We start from the raw sequence: 17,308 nt of genomic DNA on the forward strand, positions 1-17,308 counted from the left end.
TCGCACTTATCCTCCAACTGTGCCACCGTCTTAGTAAGGACGTCAACTGTTTTCTGGAGGCTCACGATGTCGTCAGTGCAGGTGGAGACGGACTTCTCCACCTCTGTTACCGTTAGCTTTAGCCCCGTGAAGCTCTCCTGCACCGCTGCTAGCCCAGACGATAGCTCCTTTTTGAAGGCGGACAGCTCGGCATTAATCGACGAGAGACTTTCACCCAGAACAGCATGGAATTCTGCTTTAATTATAGCAGCAAGGTCCTCTCGGAGAGCTACAAGTATTTCTTGCTTAAGGCTGCTGACGTCGCCCTCAGACGGAGGAGGTGATCCAGGACAGCTCGAGGCTTCACTACGAGGATTAGGCCGCAGGTGAGCGTGGATCGAACTTACCCCTTTAGTCGGTTTTGGTGGCATTTTAATGGCCAAATAGGAGGGTTATGTAAAGTGTGTAAGTTAGCTATTGTTTGCTGTCGGACTCGGGAAAAAGTGCCCAGGCATTAATCAGAGAAAAGGCTAATTCTGTAGGAGCACACCCAAACACACCTTATCTCACCGCCATTCAGCCGGAAGTCTCCAACCAAAATCTTTTAACGTAAACAAGGAGAGATAGAGGGGATTTTATATTTTACCTACTTTATCTCGCTCCCTACCCTGCTTGTTTATTATATTGTTAAAATATACGGACTATACATTGAATAGCATAGATCTAAAATATTCCACAGTTATCTATTAATTTTTTTTCTCAACCATTTTACAAAATATTTGACTGTTAAAACTTCATCAGACTATCGTTGTTTTGTTATTTGGTCCATATTCCCTCCATTAATTACATTACAAAGCACAACGTTGGTTACGTACTGTAACCCCAGATTCTATGAGTATAAGCGTAGCTCTTTAAGGCTGTCGCTTAGTAGGTTTATCCCGTTATGCGTAGCATTTGCACTGAAAAATTTAGTCCACGCCCACCTGCTGTGTGGGCCCCACCCGGTCCGTATAAATTACGTTAAGAGCGGGAAATCGGCTCCCAAAAATAGCTTTTCTTCAGCCATTTAGGAGCCAGTGAGGCCCAACGCTTAAAGGGCTACGCCTATACTCATAGAATCTGGGGTTACAGTACGTAACCAACGTTCTATTTCGTATAAGCTTCGCCCTTTAAGGCTGTCGCTTAGTGGGTTAAGGGCGAAGCGGATGTTGTCCTCGCCTCACTGGGTCCATTCGAACACCGTATGAAGCAGAAGCTTGCCCAAAAAGTCTAATCACTCAGCTCCCATGTGCGTAATTACGCATTGCGTAATTATGTGTGCCATGCACAGATGCATGTTGTGTAACTATGTATTCTGAATGCATGAACGCCCCGGAAAACTTCAACAGGGAGGGAAAAACGCTGAAAAGAGCCATGAACCAACCGGTTTACGGCTGAACCGTATGAACAGATTAATAATAACAGGAGAGCTGATTATTAATCAAATGAACTGATTGGTAACAATAGTCATGAACTGATTAGTGACAATAGAACCAAAATAACAATCACAATTTGTGATTGATTACAACATCTCACACTGTAATGCATGCAGACAGATGTGAGTAAAACGGAGTTCCATGAAACAACAATATTCATTTTGTAACACTAAGAACAGAATGTGTTATGGAACGGGCCGTCACATCACCTAGATAAAAGCGAATAAATGAGATAAAAGCGAATAAATGAGCAGGGTGTTGACCATGCGGCCACAGTGCAAAATGTCCTGCATTGACATACCATTATGCAAAGCAGTCGAAGATGCGATACCCTTGGTAGAGTGTGCTCTGAGGTTGACAGGAGGCTCTAAATCTGAAGCTCTGTAGGATTCAGAAATGGCCTCACACAGCCAGTGTGACAAGCGCTGGGTGTATAACGGGCGACCTGCAGATGCATCTCTATAATGCACAAGCAGATGTTGATGCATTGCAGCTGTGCACGCTATGTAACACGTCAACGCCCGCACAGGACAGAAGACATAAAAAGACGCTACTTCTTCTGATCTGTGTGAAATGGGGGGGGGGGGGGGACGACGACCCCTCTAACGATATCGCTCTTGATTAAAAGAGCTCGTGATGTATTAGGCATAAAAGCTGGGTTTGCCTAAAATCAGCTGATCTGCCGTCAGCCTAATTTCTGAGACATGACGGAGCGACAGAGAGGGCAGATAAAACACTCACTCTCTTAGTGGATGTTAAAGCCAGCCGCAGGGCTGTTTAAAGAGACAAGAATTTAAGTGGAACCTGAGCCAAAGACTCAAATGAAGCTTTGATCAGGACCTGCAAGACCAGTATTAAATCCCACTGGAACAAGTGGGTGTGAGACAGACCTGCGTCTCTGTACACCTTTTAGAAAACACTTAATCAGCGGATGATAAAACCTGTTCTGTCTCAGAAACCTTTATGTCAGGAAGAGAAGGCTTCAGCGTATGTTTTAAACGTGCTGGATCCAAATTTCTGTCCATCAGCTGCTGCAGAAAGAACAGCATGCCACCTAATGAACATGAGGTGGCCTCTACACCCTTCTCTGTACACCAGCACTGAAAAGATGTCCGCTTGATGCGTACATCGCTGTGGAAGATGCAGCACGTGAAACCTGAATTGTGCGCATTACATCCTGTGGGCAACCCATCCTCTCTAAGTGGACTGGTTCAACGGACAGACCCACAGGTGCTGGCCTATTTCTGGGTAACTCCTGGTCGCTCCTCCTGCCTGGAGGAGAGCGTCCTCCCTCTACGGCAGTTTCCACGGGCACCCCGACAGCAGGCGTTGCAGGGCTGGGAACTATGGTGCGCTCACGCGTTCGGGGCCACCAGGAGAGCTGTCAATCCCTCCTCCTGAGCTCGGTTCAAGAACCGTAAAATCAGAGGAGGTGGAGAAAAACGCGTACAGAAGCATTTTGGGCCATGGACTGTGGACAAACGCATCCACCACAGCGGTGGTTCGTCTCGTGGGCTCAGGGAAACGCATAATTGACACCAAGCGTTTCTCGTGTCACAAACAGGCCCACAGCTGCTATATCAATCTGAGACAAAATGCTCCGTCAGAGGATGATTAAAGGTTGTTCTGTCTCCGACAACTTTGAGACAAGAAGAAAACACGGTTGCAGCATACGATAGTCGTGCTGGACACCAGATTTCTGTCCCTCGGCTACTGCAGAAAAGACAGCATACCGTCCAGTGGACATGAAGTGGCCTCTACGCCTTTCTGTACAGCAGCGTTGAAAAAACTGACCACTTCATGTGAACAGCGCTGTGGTGGTTGCAGCACGTGAATCCTGAATCGTACGCACTACATCTTGAGAGAGATCCATCCTCTCAAAAAGATCCGCACAGCGGCCAAACCACAGGTGCTGGCCTATTCTGATTAATTCCTGATCGTTCCTCCCGCCTGGAGGAGAGCGTCCTCCCTCCACGGCAGGTTCCACGAGTGTCCTGATAACAAATGTCGTAGGCCTGGGAACCATGATGCGTTCACACACTTGGGGCAGAGGAGCTGTCAGTCCCTCCTCCTGAGCTCGGTTCAGAAAACCGTGATATCAGAGGGAAAGAGGAAGGTGAAAAAGCATTACGACCACAGGCTGTGAGCAGGCAAGACCACCCAGCGGTGGATCGTCCCGTGGCTCCACGATAATTATAATTGACATTTAGTGTTCTCTCGTGTTGCTACACGTCCACAGGCGCTGGCAGGATTCCTGCCGTGTCTGAGCCATAGCTCTGGGAGGAAGGTCCCAGGTCCCCGTGCCGCAAAGGACCGTCTTGGACATCACATCCGCCCCCTGTTCGGAATACATGAGATGTACCCAATCCAATGGGAGAGCAGATTGGGTGTGCCCACACAGCATCTGTCTCACAATGTGGCACATGGGTTGAAACACATACATCACCTGCCAGTATGTATGTAACAGTCACTTGCTGTCTGTGTGAATCAAAAAACCCTGATGATTCTGCAGCTTAAGGACAATGTTGAGTCACATTCAAGGAGCCCCTGCGACGCTCCAAAAACATTTAAATGAGCTGCTGTGTGGAGAACTACAGCGGCCCCACAGCTTGTTAAATGTGTGTGCCTCTGTGAAAAACTGGCATGTGTGACGTAGGTCTGCTGACGGAAAACAGCTGATGTCACTCAACCGATTCACTTGAGTTGCACTGCTGCCACCTGTCTGTACAACTGCTCAACAGCAGCAGGTGTCCAGATAAAGCAGAGTTAAGGCGGCTCGGACGCATAATGGAGTGTTGTTTCTCACAGTTCAGAGATTGACAATCTAGAATAAATCTCATCTTCCAGTTCATTGGGACCAGGAAGTGATGAGAGAGACCTTGCATTTTCCTCTCCTTCTGAGACTCTAGAAATTACATTTAAAACAGAATTTCATGAGCTTCTGCTAGAGGGGACGAGATCTGTTCATAAATGACAGAAAAAAGTCGCAGGGTTCCTCCACCCCGGGGTTGAGCTGAACTGCAGCATGAATCCCCGGATGAAAACGGTTCGTCCATCCGTCTGGAGCGCGCGCTCATTGCCACCCGTTTATAAGCTGTAAAGCGGGCACGCATTTATGCTGTGAAACTCGCATACATGCTGATGTGAACTGGAGCGCGCTGAGTGAGAGAGAAAAACACGCAAGCTCATCTGAGTTGTACTCACGTTGTGTGCAGCTGCCCCGTGTAACACTCGGGAAGCGGGTGCACGTATGAGCCGACGTGCCCTGAAGGGTCGTGTGTGTGCGTCCTCATTCATGCGACGCCTTAAGCCAGGAATGCCGCGGGGGCGGGCGTTGGCACTGTGTGGTCAGGAAGCAGCGCGCGACATCGGTGGAGCGAGGTTACCACTGGCTCGGTCTTCTTCGAGGATGTATGAGCTGAGCCGCTGTGAAGGCTTGTGGAGCTGCTGATGCCGCGGGAGCGCGCGTTGGCACTGGTGCGGTCAGGAAGCAGAGCGCGGCATCGGTGGAGCGAGGCTACCACTGGCTCGGTCTGCAGAAACACATTCATTCTTGGCTGCAAGTCATGTGAACTACAGAGTGATTCCACGAGCTGCAGTATTAATTCAGAAAACCTTCTTCGAGGATGAAGGAGCAGAGCCGCTGTGAGGCTTGTGAAACTGCTGACGCCGCGGGAGCGCGCGTTTGACACCACTGCGATGAAAAAACGTGTGCCGTTTCTGCCGAGAGCGAGATACATTGCTGAGCTCGTACCGTGGTCTCACGTTAACGTTGACGTGAACGGCGGGCGCTGAGAGCTGCGTGCGCGCTTTCATGCCGCGGGAGCGCGCATCGGCACCGCTGACAGTGAATGAAAATAACCTTAAAAAGGCTCATTCGTGATGAGTGTGTGTGATGGGGCCGCTTGTCAGATAAACCATGCTGACAGCCTGGCTAAAGGACACTTCATCATAAAATGATGTTATTTCATAGTGTCATCAACACACCTCCAGCAACCCGACACCTGGTTACCTTCCGTTGAGCTCTGTTTGTTGTCCTGGAGGGCCCCCTGTTGGCGAAGTCCGGGAAAACAAAATGAACTTCCGGATGCCGGGGACGTCTGACGGGAGGGGCTGGCGTAACAGAATTGGGGAGGCGTTGTGCAGCCGTGGAGCATCTTGGAATGATCTCTCGCTGATGAAAAAAAGGATCTCCAACAAAACTCCTGCAACTCTCCTGAGAAGAAGGTGGAGTGACGAGCCAGGAGAACTTCTGGGACCTCGTTCTCCGGCTGCGATGCGGGGCGGCAGACAGTAAAAGAGGCGCACCGGTTGAGGATGACGTCAGCTGCCCTGTAGACGGAGCGTACTGCAGGGGCTGGCAGCGTCGTTAGCAAGCAGCTGCTACGAGAGCGGAGTGGGCCAAAGGACAAAGGGCCACCGTCTCTTCCCGCCTCTGAACGTGTACGCCAACAGCGTAACGTGTTGTTCGCTGCGGCCGTGTGGAACACATGCTGGTGAGCTCAGTTGGAGAGCGTTGTCACCGTCTCGGTTATGCTAACCGGAGGCACGGGACGCTGGTCCACCTCGACATCTTACTCCAATGAAGCCTCCATCAAGCTCGGCTCCAGGGGGCACGGAGGGACTTTCCGCTCAGTGAACCCCTGCTCTGGAGATGGGTGCGGACTGTGAAGACCGGCTCCCCCCATCTACCAGGAAAAAAACCCGTTTGTGGCCTCGCCCGTAGGACGTCCTGTTGGGAACACGAGGCCATATGGATCAAGACGGTGAGCCGGAATGGAGCCCAGTAAACAACCTTCCCGCCAGATCATCCGAACTGGCGGGAAAGGCGTAGGACGTAAAAAAGGGTCCTTTCATGTCAGCCTCCTCCTGGGTTACGCCGAGCAACCCCTGAGGGCGCCGTCGGCCGGGAGCAGTGTGATCGCCGATGCGAAAAGAGGTCGAATGGGGTGAGCATTCACTCAGCCCCCCTCCACCGACACTACGCTCCCCAGGAGGGAATGAGCAGCGGGGGCTGCAGCTGAGCGCGCCTGTCCCGGAGGAACCATCCGATTCGCTCCGAGGGTCGGCGATAAGAGGAAAATTACAAGATGGCGTTGTCCAGCGTGTAGTGACCTGTCACTGAGAAATGTTCCTCGGCGCTTACCTTGAAACAAGACTGCTCGTCAGCTTCTCCTCGGGGAGGAGAACTCACCGGACGACCGGAGGTCGACTGCCGGGCCAAGCATTCTTAACAAAGGTTGGTCATCTACACAATTTTCCTTCTTTGTTCTTTTGACAGTGCTATTAGCTCGCTGAAGAAAAAATGGGAGCCGATTTCCCGCTCTTAACGTAATTTATACGGACCGGGTGGGGCCCACACAGCAGGTGGGCATGGACTAAATTTTTCAGTGCAAATGCTACGCATAACGGGATAAACCCACTAAGCGACAGCCTTAAAGGGCGAAGCCTATACGAAAAAGAACTTATAGCTTTCAGAGTAATGCAAAAACGTGTTTTTTAATAATGACTGGTTTGCTTTGGACAGAAATGCCACTGTTAGTTTAATGCCACTGTTAAGTTTAAAACAACAGAATCAAAAGGCTAGGATAACTAAATTAAATTGTTATCTAAATTGTAAAAATTGATATAAATGAAAAGTGACATTATTTGAGTCATTTAGTTTAAAGTCTGTGTAAGTCTTAAGGTTTAAAAAGAAGTCAAAACTTTCTGTCTTAATTATAGAAACTTGGATAAATGAGAGCCTTCACATGTATTAAATGTAATAATGTCTTCTTTTTCCTTTTAGCCTGCCTGCTGTGAGTCAAGAAGTCCCTTCACTCTCTGGTGGTCGTGTTTTGGCAGATGATCCAGCACTATGGCCAAAAGACTTGAATGACAAAGAACGATGCTCTATTGTTCAAAAAGGCCCAGTTCAGCTAGATATTGACTTCCCTAGAAATCCAGATGGATGCAGATTTATATCTCAGGAATGGTGATATAAATCACAAAATGGTACATTTTGTCATTTAGGTTGACTTGGGGGAGGGCCCCTTTACAAAGGTTTGCCTGGGGCCCCAAAATGTCTAAGTCCGCCACAACCCTTCAGCATGCTCCAAAACGCATTGTTTAGATAACTTTTCTTCCCCCATGCCTTTTGATCAAAATGGCCAAGTTTGAAACCGATTGAGCGAAATCCCTAGGAGGAGTTCGTTCAAATGCGGAGGCTGTAAACCTCCAAAAGGTGTGAAATTTGGGATGGCATTCCTAAATGGCTGCCTTCCTGTTTATCATCCAGCGTTGGTGCCAGAGGGTTTTCTGTGCATCTTGGGGAATTGGACAAGTGTACCAAATTTCATGCTTCTACAACAAACTAAGGTTAATGCATGGGGTATTTTGAAAATTTCCAGATGGCGCTCTTGAGTCGTTACTGTTGCGATTTTTGCGACGCCCTTAAAATACGTACTTTTTCAGCAGTCCTGATGTGTCTGCCAAATTTGATGAGTTTTGGGATATGTTAAGGCCCCCAAAAGGCCAATTCACTTGACGGAAAAATTGCTGCTCGGGCCTAATTAACAGAGCGATTACAATAGGCCTTCGCAGCACTTCGCTGCTTGGGCCTAATAATTAGCATAACACACATATACCAGCAAAGATTTGTTAAGACAGAGGACAAACAACATATTAGGAAACTGGGAAAACAAATCAGTGTAATCTTAAATTGCGGTCAGACTTATTGTGAATAAAATTTAACATTTTTAATGGAGAAGTCTATAAACAAAACAGTTACCTTCTGAGATAGAGTTTATAGTGTGTGTTGGTAAACTTCTGAAACTCTCTCAGGGCCTTAATCTCCTTCCAAACTTTAATCATGTTCTTCAGGAGAGTCCTGTCTTTCTCCTGCTCTTCATCTCGCAGCTGCCGAGTGTTCCTGTAATGTTCAGGGAAACAACAACCAGCATGAAAGCTGCTTAACATGGTGCCAATAATGTTTATGGACTAAATGGGAGACATTTACCTCACTTCAAAACTGTACTCTGAAACCCTCTGATGTAAGGCCTGAACAACACCCTGCTCGCTGTGGGCAGTCATCATGTTCCTCAAAGCATTCCTTAAACCGTTAAGCTAAAACAGAAAAGAAGTGTGAAAAACAAAACTATGAACATGTTTTAAGTGTACAAGTATCTTGATATGACTTAAGTGAATACAGGTTGCTTTAATGTTGGTTTTCCTACACTCATGACTCTAGTGGGGTTTACCTTTTCAGAAAGGTGTCCTGTGAGATTATTGTGCTGCCTGATGAGGTACTGATCATACAGCAGAGCCAGACGAGCTGCCAGAACATGTTCACGGCTGAACAGAGGATGATGGGAAAAAATCAGCCCAGAGATATCAACATCAAGCTGGTAGTCTCCCTCAGGGTCTGCATACTTGGACATCAGCGCCTGACGGATGAAACAACATTAACTACACTGGATCATACCAAAAAAGTCCATGCTCAATAATCCAGGTATACAATCCAACAATTTTCAGTCAGGTCAACTGGACAGTTTCTTTTTTTGCAAAATGTTTCACCTTCCATCCGGAAGGCTTCATCAGTCAAGGAAACACACAACACAAAACTTTTTCTTCCCCCAAACAGCTTACTCCAAAGTGGAACAAACCAGTTATGTTGGTGCTAAGATGGTGTCTTTGGCACACACCCTCCTCCGATGCCGGCCCTCTTCCTTGTGGACAGTCATGTCAAACTGGTTCAAAACCAAAGAAGCCCATGCTCAATAATCCAGGTATACAATCCAACAATTTTCAGTCAGGTCATTTGGACAGTTTCTTGTTTTGCTAAAACGTTTCACCTTCCATCCGGAAGGCGTTTGCCCTCTCTGACCATGCACCTGTCATGCTATCATACTAGTGATGCAATCTCCCAGACCACTGGATCGCACAACCTCGTGGAGATTAAATAGACTGCTGTTGTTAAATGAAGATTTTACCAAATTATTAGAAGAGCAGACAGACTTCTATTTAAAAATTGATGACAATAACAATACTGATCCGAGAATTGTATGGGATGCCTATAAAGCATTTATGCGTGGGATAATAATATCATATTCTAGTTGTAAGAGAAAAGAGCAACTAGCAGAACAAAATTAAATTGAAAATAAAATTAAAAACAAACTTGAAGAGGAATATCTTGTATCTAAATCTGTTAAAAGTTCTGGGGGAACTAAAAACAGCTAGGACTTCACTATCTGATATAATAACAAAGAAGGATGAAAGGGATATTTTGTTTGCGCAACAAACGTTTTTTGAACATGGCAATAAACCAAATAAATTTTGGCAAGACTAGTGAACAATTCCTCCGGCACAAGTTTTATATCTTCAATACAGGATGAAAATGGTCATTGACGTATGGATAACAAACATATAAATTAATGATTTAAACAATTCTATGAAAAATTATATATTTCTGAAGCTAAAAAAGATGCACTAGAAGATAAATTTCTGAAAAATTTAAATATACCTCAATTGTCAGTAAGACAGGCAAACTTATTAGAAGGACCTGTAACAATACTAAAAATTGAAACGGCCATTTCTTCACTCCAATCGGGAAAATGTCCAGGTGTTGATGGGTATCCAATTGAATTAAATATATATATATATATATATATATATATATATATATATATATATTAGTCCATTACTACGAGGAGTCTTTAATACATCTCTGGAACAATCTAAACTACCTGATACCATGTATGTGGCAAATATAATTGTCATTCCAAAAAAAGATAAAGACCCAGAACAATGCTCATCGTACTGACAAATTAGTTTGCTCAGGGTTGACATGAAGATTTTATCTAAGATTTTGGCCACTAGATTGGAAAAGGTAGTGACTAACATAGTTAATATAGACCAAGCTGGTTTTATAAAGGAGTGACTGTCATCAAATAATATTAGACGACTTATTAATATTATTCAGCATTTTAACCATACACAAATACCTGGTATCATCGTTTCAATGGATGCTGAAAAGGCCTTCGACCGTATCGAATTGAAGTATATGTTCGAAGTACTTAAAAGATTTGGACTTGGTGACAATTTTATAAATTGGGTAAAACTTCTTTATAAAAAACTTATAGCATCCGTTTTGACAAATGGTCTTTTGTCCGCATCTTTTAAATTGGGAAGAGGAACAGCACAGGGAAGTCCTCTCTCCCTGATGCTCTTCTCCTTGGCTATAGAACCACTTGCAATTACCATTAGACAAAGTGATAATATTAAAGGAATATTAATAGGGGAAAAACAGCATAAAATATTATTACACGCTGATGATATTCTTTTGACTTGGACAGATTTAAAGTCTATCCCAGCTCTAATTGACTGTGTCAATGAATTTGGTAAGATATCCGGGTATAAAGTAAATTATGAAAAATCAGAAATAATGCCTTTAATTGCCTGTGACCACGGAGAACCAGCATTCGTCAAACCATTTCGATGGGCTATCACAGGATTAAATTATCTAGAAATACGCATTACACCTAAAATTAGTGAACTATACCCTGAAAACATTAGTCCTATGATCATTCGCATTAAAGAGAAGTTAGCAAGGTGGAAGAAGCTCCCCATATCCTTTCTGGGAAGGATCAACTTAATTAAGATGATAATTCTCCCTAAATTAATGTACCTCGTGTCCGTGTTGTTCTTGTTTATTGGTTCCAAAGACTTACCTGGGATTAATAAAGCCATCTCAGACTTTATTTGGGCAGGCAGAAAACCTAAAATTAAAATGGAAGTTTTACAACTTCCCAAAAACCTAGGTGGATGGGGCCTACCCAAGTTTAAGAACTATGTATTGTCTCTATACGCAAGAATTATTTCACTGTGCGCTACCAGAAAACCTGTTCAACCTTGGCTTGAGATTGAGGAAAGCATTTGTAAACACCATCACCCGATAAATTTGTTAAATAAACAAAAACGAGAACTTCCATTTTTTGTCAAATATAATTTTCTGATTACTAATACTATTTTTTTTTTTTTTGATGGCCTCCCTTCTCCCCTTACAGCCATCCTCTCCACACCATTATTATGAAATATTTATTATAGTGACTATCTAGTGTAGTTTTTTTTTTTTTTTTTTTTAAATAGGATAGAAAGAAAGAAAAGACAAAGTAAGACTCCAAAATATAAGAAATATATACAAATAGAGCACACGTCAAAACACCCGGCCACTGTCTGTTCACCTGCAAAGAACATGACAAAACACAGCAACAAAATACATATGTATAAAGAACTTAAAATATTCATGGCTTTGCAGTAAGTTTCCATAAATATATATACCCATACCTACGCCTATATACATACATACATACATACACATGAATATACACTCACATACATATCTATATATCTACATATAAAGCCTACATAAGCATCCCTGCTTCTATTTGTGTGTGGTTGTGAGCATGCATAAGTGTATAAGGCTTCTCTAATAGAACATTTATTAGTAACTGTGAAGCAGCAGAGACCCGACCCCCAAGACCAGAGGCAGACGAAAAAGGGGGGACCAGAGCCCAAGACCCCAGGAGGGACCCCGACCGCGGAGCCCCCAGAGCCACCCACACAGGACGAACCACTCACCCACCCCCCAGAACGGACCACAGGGGAGAACCGGAAGATCCCCACCAGCAACCACATACAATGACCCCCCGGGGCCAACAGCGACAAACTCATAGGCCTCCGTCGGCACCCGCCGCACCGATGTAGGTCCAGGTCCAGGCACCGAGGCCCGGGCACCGAGGACTCACACCACCCAGGCCAAGGCCTGACAGGGCCAGAGGACCCGAGCCCCACCAGGCAGACACCAGGCCGAGCCGACACACGCCCAAGCGCCCAGCCCCCGATACCAAGGGCCCCAAGCGCGCCGGCAGGCAAGGGCACACCCCACCAGGGGGCCGCGCGATAGGGGCGCGATGCCAAGCACCCCCAGTTGTATCAAAGAGGGGGCAGTCCGAGTCTCAGCCTAACAAATATCCATTCATACACAGACACAATCACACAATCCCAACCTCAATCTCACATTCATTCACTCAAAGACATACAATAACGATACATTTCATTCTTATTCCCGATACACACTCTATACCCCCCAGGTCCAAGACATGTACCCGCCCTCTACAGGGGGCAGCCCATGCCCAAACCCAAGAGGTAAACCCATTCATTCTTGAGCGGAGAAGAGCCAATACCCCAGACCCGGCCCAGGCCATGCCCCGCCGACAGGACACCCCCCCACCATGAAGAGGACACGCCACCGACCACCCCCACACACCGCCAACAACCAAGCACGCACCCCCAGCCGACCGCCCGCCAGGCCCCGGCAGCCACCCCGGCCAGCGGGCCAACCATGGCACCCAAGAGCCAAGCTCAGGGGGTCCAAACAACCCCAGGGATTACTAATACTATTAAGGCATGGGGCATTCTGAGAAAACTGTTTGGCAGAATAAGAGGCTCTCATCTTTGACAACGTTGGTAGACAATCCGGATTTGACAGTAGAGGGCGCTGGTCCCAATCTTAGATCATGGCAAGAAGCTGGCATTAACAGAATACATGATCTATGGGATAATGGAAAAGACATTTGAGGACTTAAGAACACAATATAACATTATTTCCAGAGACTTTTATAAATATCTTCAGCTAAGGCATTATGTCAAGGTAAAAATGGACTCAATAGAGTTCTCAGGGGAATGTTATTTACTAGAAAAAAAAAACAATTCTTGATTGTCATAAATGTGGAAGATTTGTGTCAAGATTCTATGCTGAACTACAAGCCTTAAAGAAAGATAGACTGGAAAATTTAAGATTAACATAGAACACAGCGCAATCACAATCGACTCTGAAGCATGGGAAGACATTTTGATGCTGCCCTCTAGAATATCAAAATGTAACCAATATAAGGAAATACAATACAATATAATACAATTCAACTTTATAAATAAAGCACTTTCAAACAACACGGTTGGCCAAAGTGCTGTACACTAACACATACAAGCATAAAAAACATGAACTCAACAAATACCATAAAAGTAATGAACTACCAAATAATAAAACAACAAACAGTAACAACTATAAAACAAATAACATAAAACAGTAAAGCCAACATTTCAAGCTGCGTTAAAAGCCAAAGAGAAAAAATTAGTCTTCAGAGCAGATTTAAAAACAGGAAGTGAGTCAGCTTGTCTGACGTGCAAAGGCAGCTTGTTCAACAGTTTAGGGGCAGCGACTGAGAACGCTCGGTCACCTCGCAGCCTTCTGCTGGACTTTGGGACGGCCAACAGCAGCAGATCAGCTGACCCAAGAGAGTGTGAGGGAATGTACGGCTGGAGAAGGTCGGACAGATACTGTGGTGCGAGACTATGAAGACATTTGAATACAAACAAAAGAACCTTAAAATTAATCTGGAAACGAACTGGGAGCCAGTGTAGTGATTTTAAGACAAGGGTGATGTGCTCTCGTTTTCTGGTGCCAGTTACAAGACGAGCAGTAGCATTCTGAACAGCTGAAGTCGAGTCAGTAATGACTGGTTCAGAACCAAATAAAGTGAATTGCAATAGTCCAGAGGAGTTGTAATGAAAGCATGGATTAAAATCTTAAAATGATGTTGTGACAGGAATGAACAAAGTCCATGCTCAATAATCCAGGTATACAATCCAACATTTTTCAGTCAGGTCATCAGACAGTTTCTTTTTTTGTGCTGAAACGTTTCGCCTTCAATCCGGAAGGCTTCATCAGTCAAGGAAACACACAACAAAACAGATTCTTCCTCCAACAGCTCACTACAAAGTGGAACAAACCAGTTTTGCTTGTGATAAGATGGTCTCTTTGGTACGCCCCATCCTCCATTGCCAGCCCTCTTCCTTGTTGACAGTCATGTCAAACTGGTTGAAAACAACAAAGTCCATGCTCAATAATCCAGGTTTACAATCCAACATTTTTCAGTCAGGTCATCAGGACAGAAGGAATGTGCGATATGGCATAAAATTCATATCACGATATGTATTGTGAAGGGTGGCAAAAACAATATATATCGCGATATGTTTTGGTATAAAACTTGCAATAGGAATTTTAAAAAGCATAGGGTGTCCTTTTGCCATCATATATTTTGAATTAAGAAAATTCCACTACTAGATCCAGAGAGTATTAAAATAATAAACAAATCAAGTATTAGGCTTCTTTCTTGTAGTGCAAAACAGTGCAAAAGATATATGTAGTTTTAGCCATATGTTTTAAACAAAAGAATATGTTGTTAACTTTTTAACAGTTTCCAGTCTTCTCACAAGAAATTAACAGCAACAGAGCTGCAATTTACACTGAAACGCTTCACCCTCCAACCCTCTAGTGGACGCCTCCTTCTGCTTTAACGGAGAGCTGACACAAAATGAGTCTGTGGCTTTGACCAGAGGGTCTCGCAGTAAAATCACACAACACAGCATTATTTTCACAGATCAGAGAGCAGGTTTCTCTAAAGCTGACCAACGCTTAATTTAACTTTCGACGAAAAAAAAACTTTCGACAGAACACAGCGTTTTGAGCATAAGTCCGAATACGGCAACACTATGGCAAGCTGGGCGTAGTTAGATTGTAGCTTCGCCACTTAGCGAAAAAAAAGTAAAGATTAAATCTGACAGCTCTGATTTTACACTTGAATGCCATTTGCGCACAGTTTTCAACTAAAAAAAAGTAACAATTAAATCTGACAACTCTAATATTACATCAGACACAAAATTACTGCGGTTAGCCGGTAGAAGACAGATCTCTATTGTAGGCTAAATTTCTATAGTTTCTACTGTGTAACGTTTATATCGCGCATTCCTTCTGGACAGTTTCTTTTGTTGTGTTGAAACGTTTCGCCTTCGATCCAGAAGGCTTCATCAGTCAAGGAAACAATTCAATTCAGTTTATTTATATAGCACCAAATCACAACAAAGTTGTCTCAGGGCACTTTACAGGAGACATTCACATACATAAAAGCCAATTAGTAAAGTTCTCTGTCTAAGGAATCCAGCAGACAAGTTGGATCTTGGCTTCGTTGCAGTCTCCCATCCTGAGCAAGCAAAGTGGCAACAGTGGAAAGTAAAAAATTCCTTTTAAAATGAAGAAACCTCCAGCATTTCCAGGCTCAGGAAACGCATAACAAAACTGATTCTGCCTCCAACAGCTTACTCCAAACTGGAACAAACCAGTTTTGCTTGTGATAAGATGGTCTCTTTGGTACACACACTCCTCCATTGCCGGCCCTCTTCTTTGTAGACAGTCGTGTCAAACTGGTTGAAAACAACAAAGTCCATGCTCAATAATCCAGGTATAAAATCTAACATTTTTCAGTCAGGTCATCTGGACAGTTTCTTTTTTTGTGCTGAAACATTTCGCCTTCGATCCAGAAGGCTTCCTCAGTCAAGGAAACGCATAACAAAACTGATTCTTCCCCCAACAGCTTACTCCAAAGTTGAACAAACCAGTTTTGCTGGTGATAAGATGGTCTCTTTGGTATGCCCCCTCCTCCATTGTCGGCCCTCTTCCTTGTTGACAGTTGTGTCAAACTGGTTGAAAACAACAAAATCCATGCTCAATAATCCAGGTATACAATCCAACATTTTTCAGTCAGGTCATCTGGACAGTATCTAAAACAGTTAAATCTAGTCCTCTAAACATTCAAAAAAACAAAACAAAGCAAAACAACAAAAAATGTAGAAACGTTTCGTCTCTCATCCGAGAGGCTTCCTCAGTCTGAGGTGCTGTATTCAGCTCAGTCTCTTAAATAGCACCTTCTCAGAGTGGATTAACCAGTTTTGCTGCTGACATCCAAAACCAGGTGATCACATGCTCAAGAAGGACCATCAGCCTAACAATGGATCATTAGCACACTGATGGATGTTTACTATTCACAGAGGGCTGAGTGATCCTAGCAATCACAGCATTGTAAGAGGGGGACAATTGAACACGTAGGCCTCCACCCCTGTTTAACGATGGACGATTTCTTTTCACAAAGATGGCCTCCTTTAATCCTCTCTCAAACCATCGTTCCTCTCTATCCAGGATGTGCACATCTTCATCCCTGAAAGAGTGACCGCTGGCCTGGAGATGAGTGTAGACAGCAGAGTCCTGGCCTGATGATGTTGATCTTCTGTGCTGGGCCATCCTTTTGGCCAGTGGCTGTTTTGTTTGTTTTGACCAGTATTTGCAGTTTGACTCCCATCACCCTTTGAAGCACAAGTTAGGAGTCATCAGGACTCTGTATCACAGAGCAGACAGCGTCCCCACTAGCTCAGGAGCCAGGCAGAAGGAGAAATCCCACACAAGACAGGCTCTAGAGCAATGTGGATATCCTAACTGGGCCTTCCTGAAAGCAGAGAAGAAACCCAAACAAGACTCCAGTCAGCCAACAGGTGAAAAGGAGGAACCCAGACCAGTGGTCATTCCATATGTTGAGGGAGTATCAGAGAAACTGAGACGTTTATTTTCTAAACATAACGTCCCAGTGGCTTTTAAACCTCAAAATACATTACGGCAAAGACTGGTGCATCCCAAAGATCCAGTCCCCCGGCACAAACAGAGTAATGTTGTGTATGCTGTTCAGTGTCAGGAGGGCTGTGATCAGTCTTACATCGGGGAAACAAAACAGCCACTGGCCAAAAGGATGGCCCAGCACAGAAGATCAACATCATCAGGCCAGGACTCTGCTGTCTACACTCATCTCCAGGCCAGCGGTCACTCTTTCAGGGATGAAGATGTGCACATCCTGGATAGAGAGGAACGATGGTTTGAGAGAGGATTAAAGGAGGCCATCTTTGTGAAAAGAAATCGTCCATCGTTAAACAGG

General features: G+C 44.7%; 1 protein-coding gene across 1 annotated transcript in view; it reads right to left on the reverse strand.

The window, feature by feature from the left end:
• Positions 1-17,308, reverse strand: part of cc2d2a (coiled-coil and C2 domain containing 2A) — a 238,481-nt gene that overhangs the window by 168,733 nt on the left and 52,440 nt on the right. The window contains exons 13-15 of the mRNA XM_037698350.1: positions 8,693-8,878; positions 8,452-8,558; positions 8,224-8,364 (exon numbers count right to left, since the gene is read on the reverse strand). Coding sequence (XP_037554278.1) covers positions 8,224-8,364; positions 8,452-8,558; positions 8,693-8,878 — 434 coding nt within the window. The remainder of the gene's footprint in view (positions 1-8,223; positions 8,365-8,451; positions 8,559-8,692; positions 8,879-17,308) is intronic.

The sequence above is a fragment of the Nematolebias whitei genome, chromosome 3 (genome assembly GCF_014905685.2).
Source record: "Nematolebias whitei isolate Nwh7 chromosome 3, NemWhi1, whole genome shotgun sequence".
Taxonomy (NCBI): domain Eukaryota; kingdom Metazoa; phylum Chordata; class Actinopteri; order Cyprinodontiformes; family Rivulidae; genus Nematolebias; species Nematolebias whitei.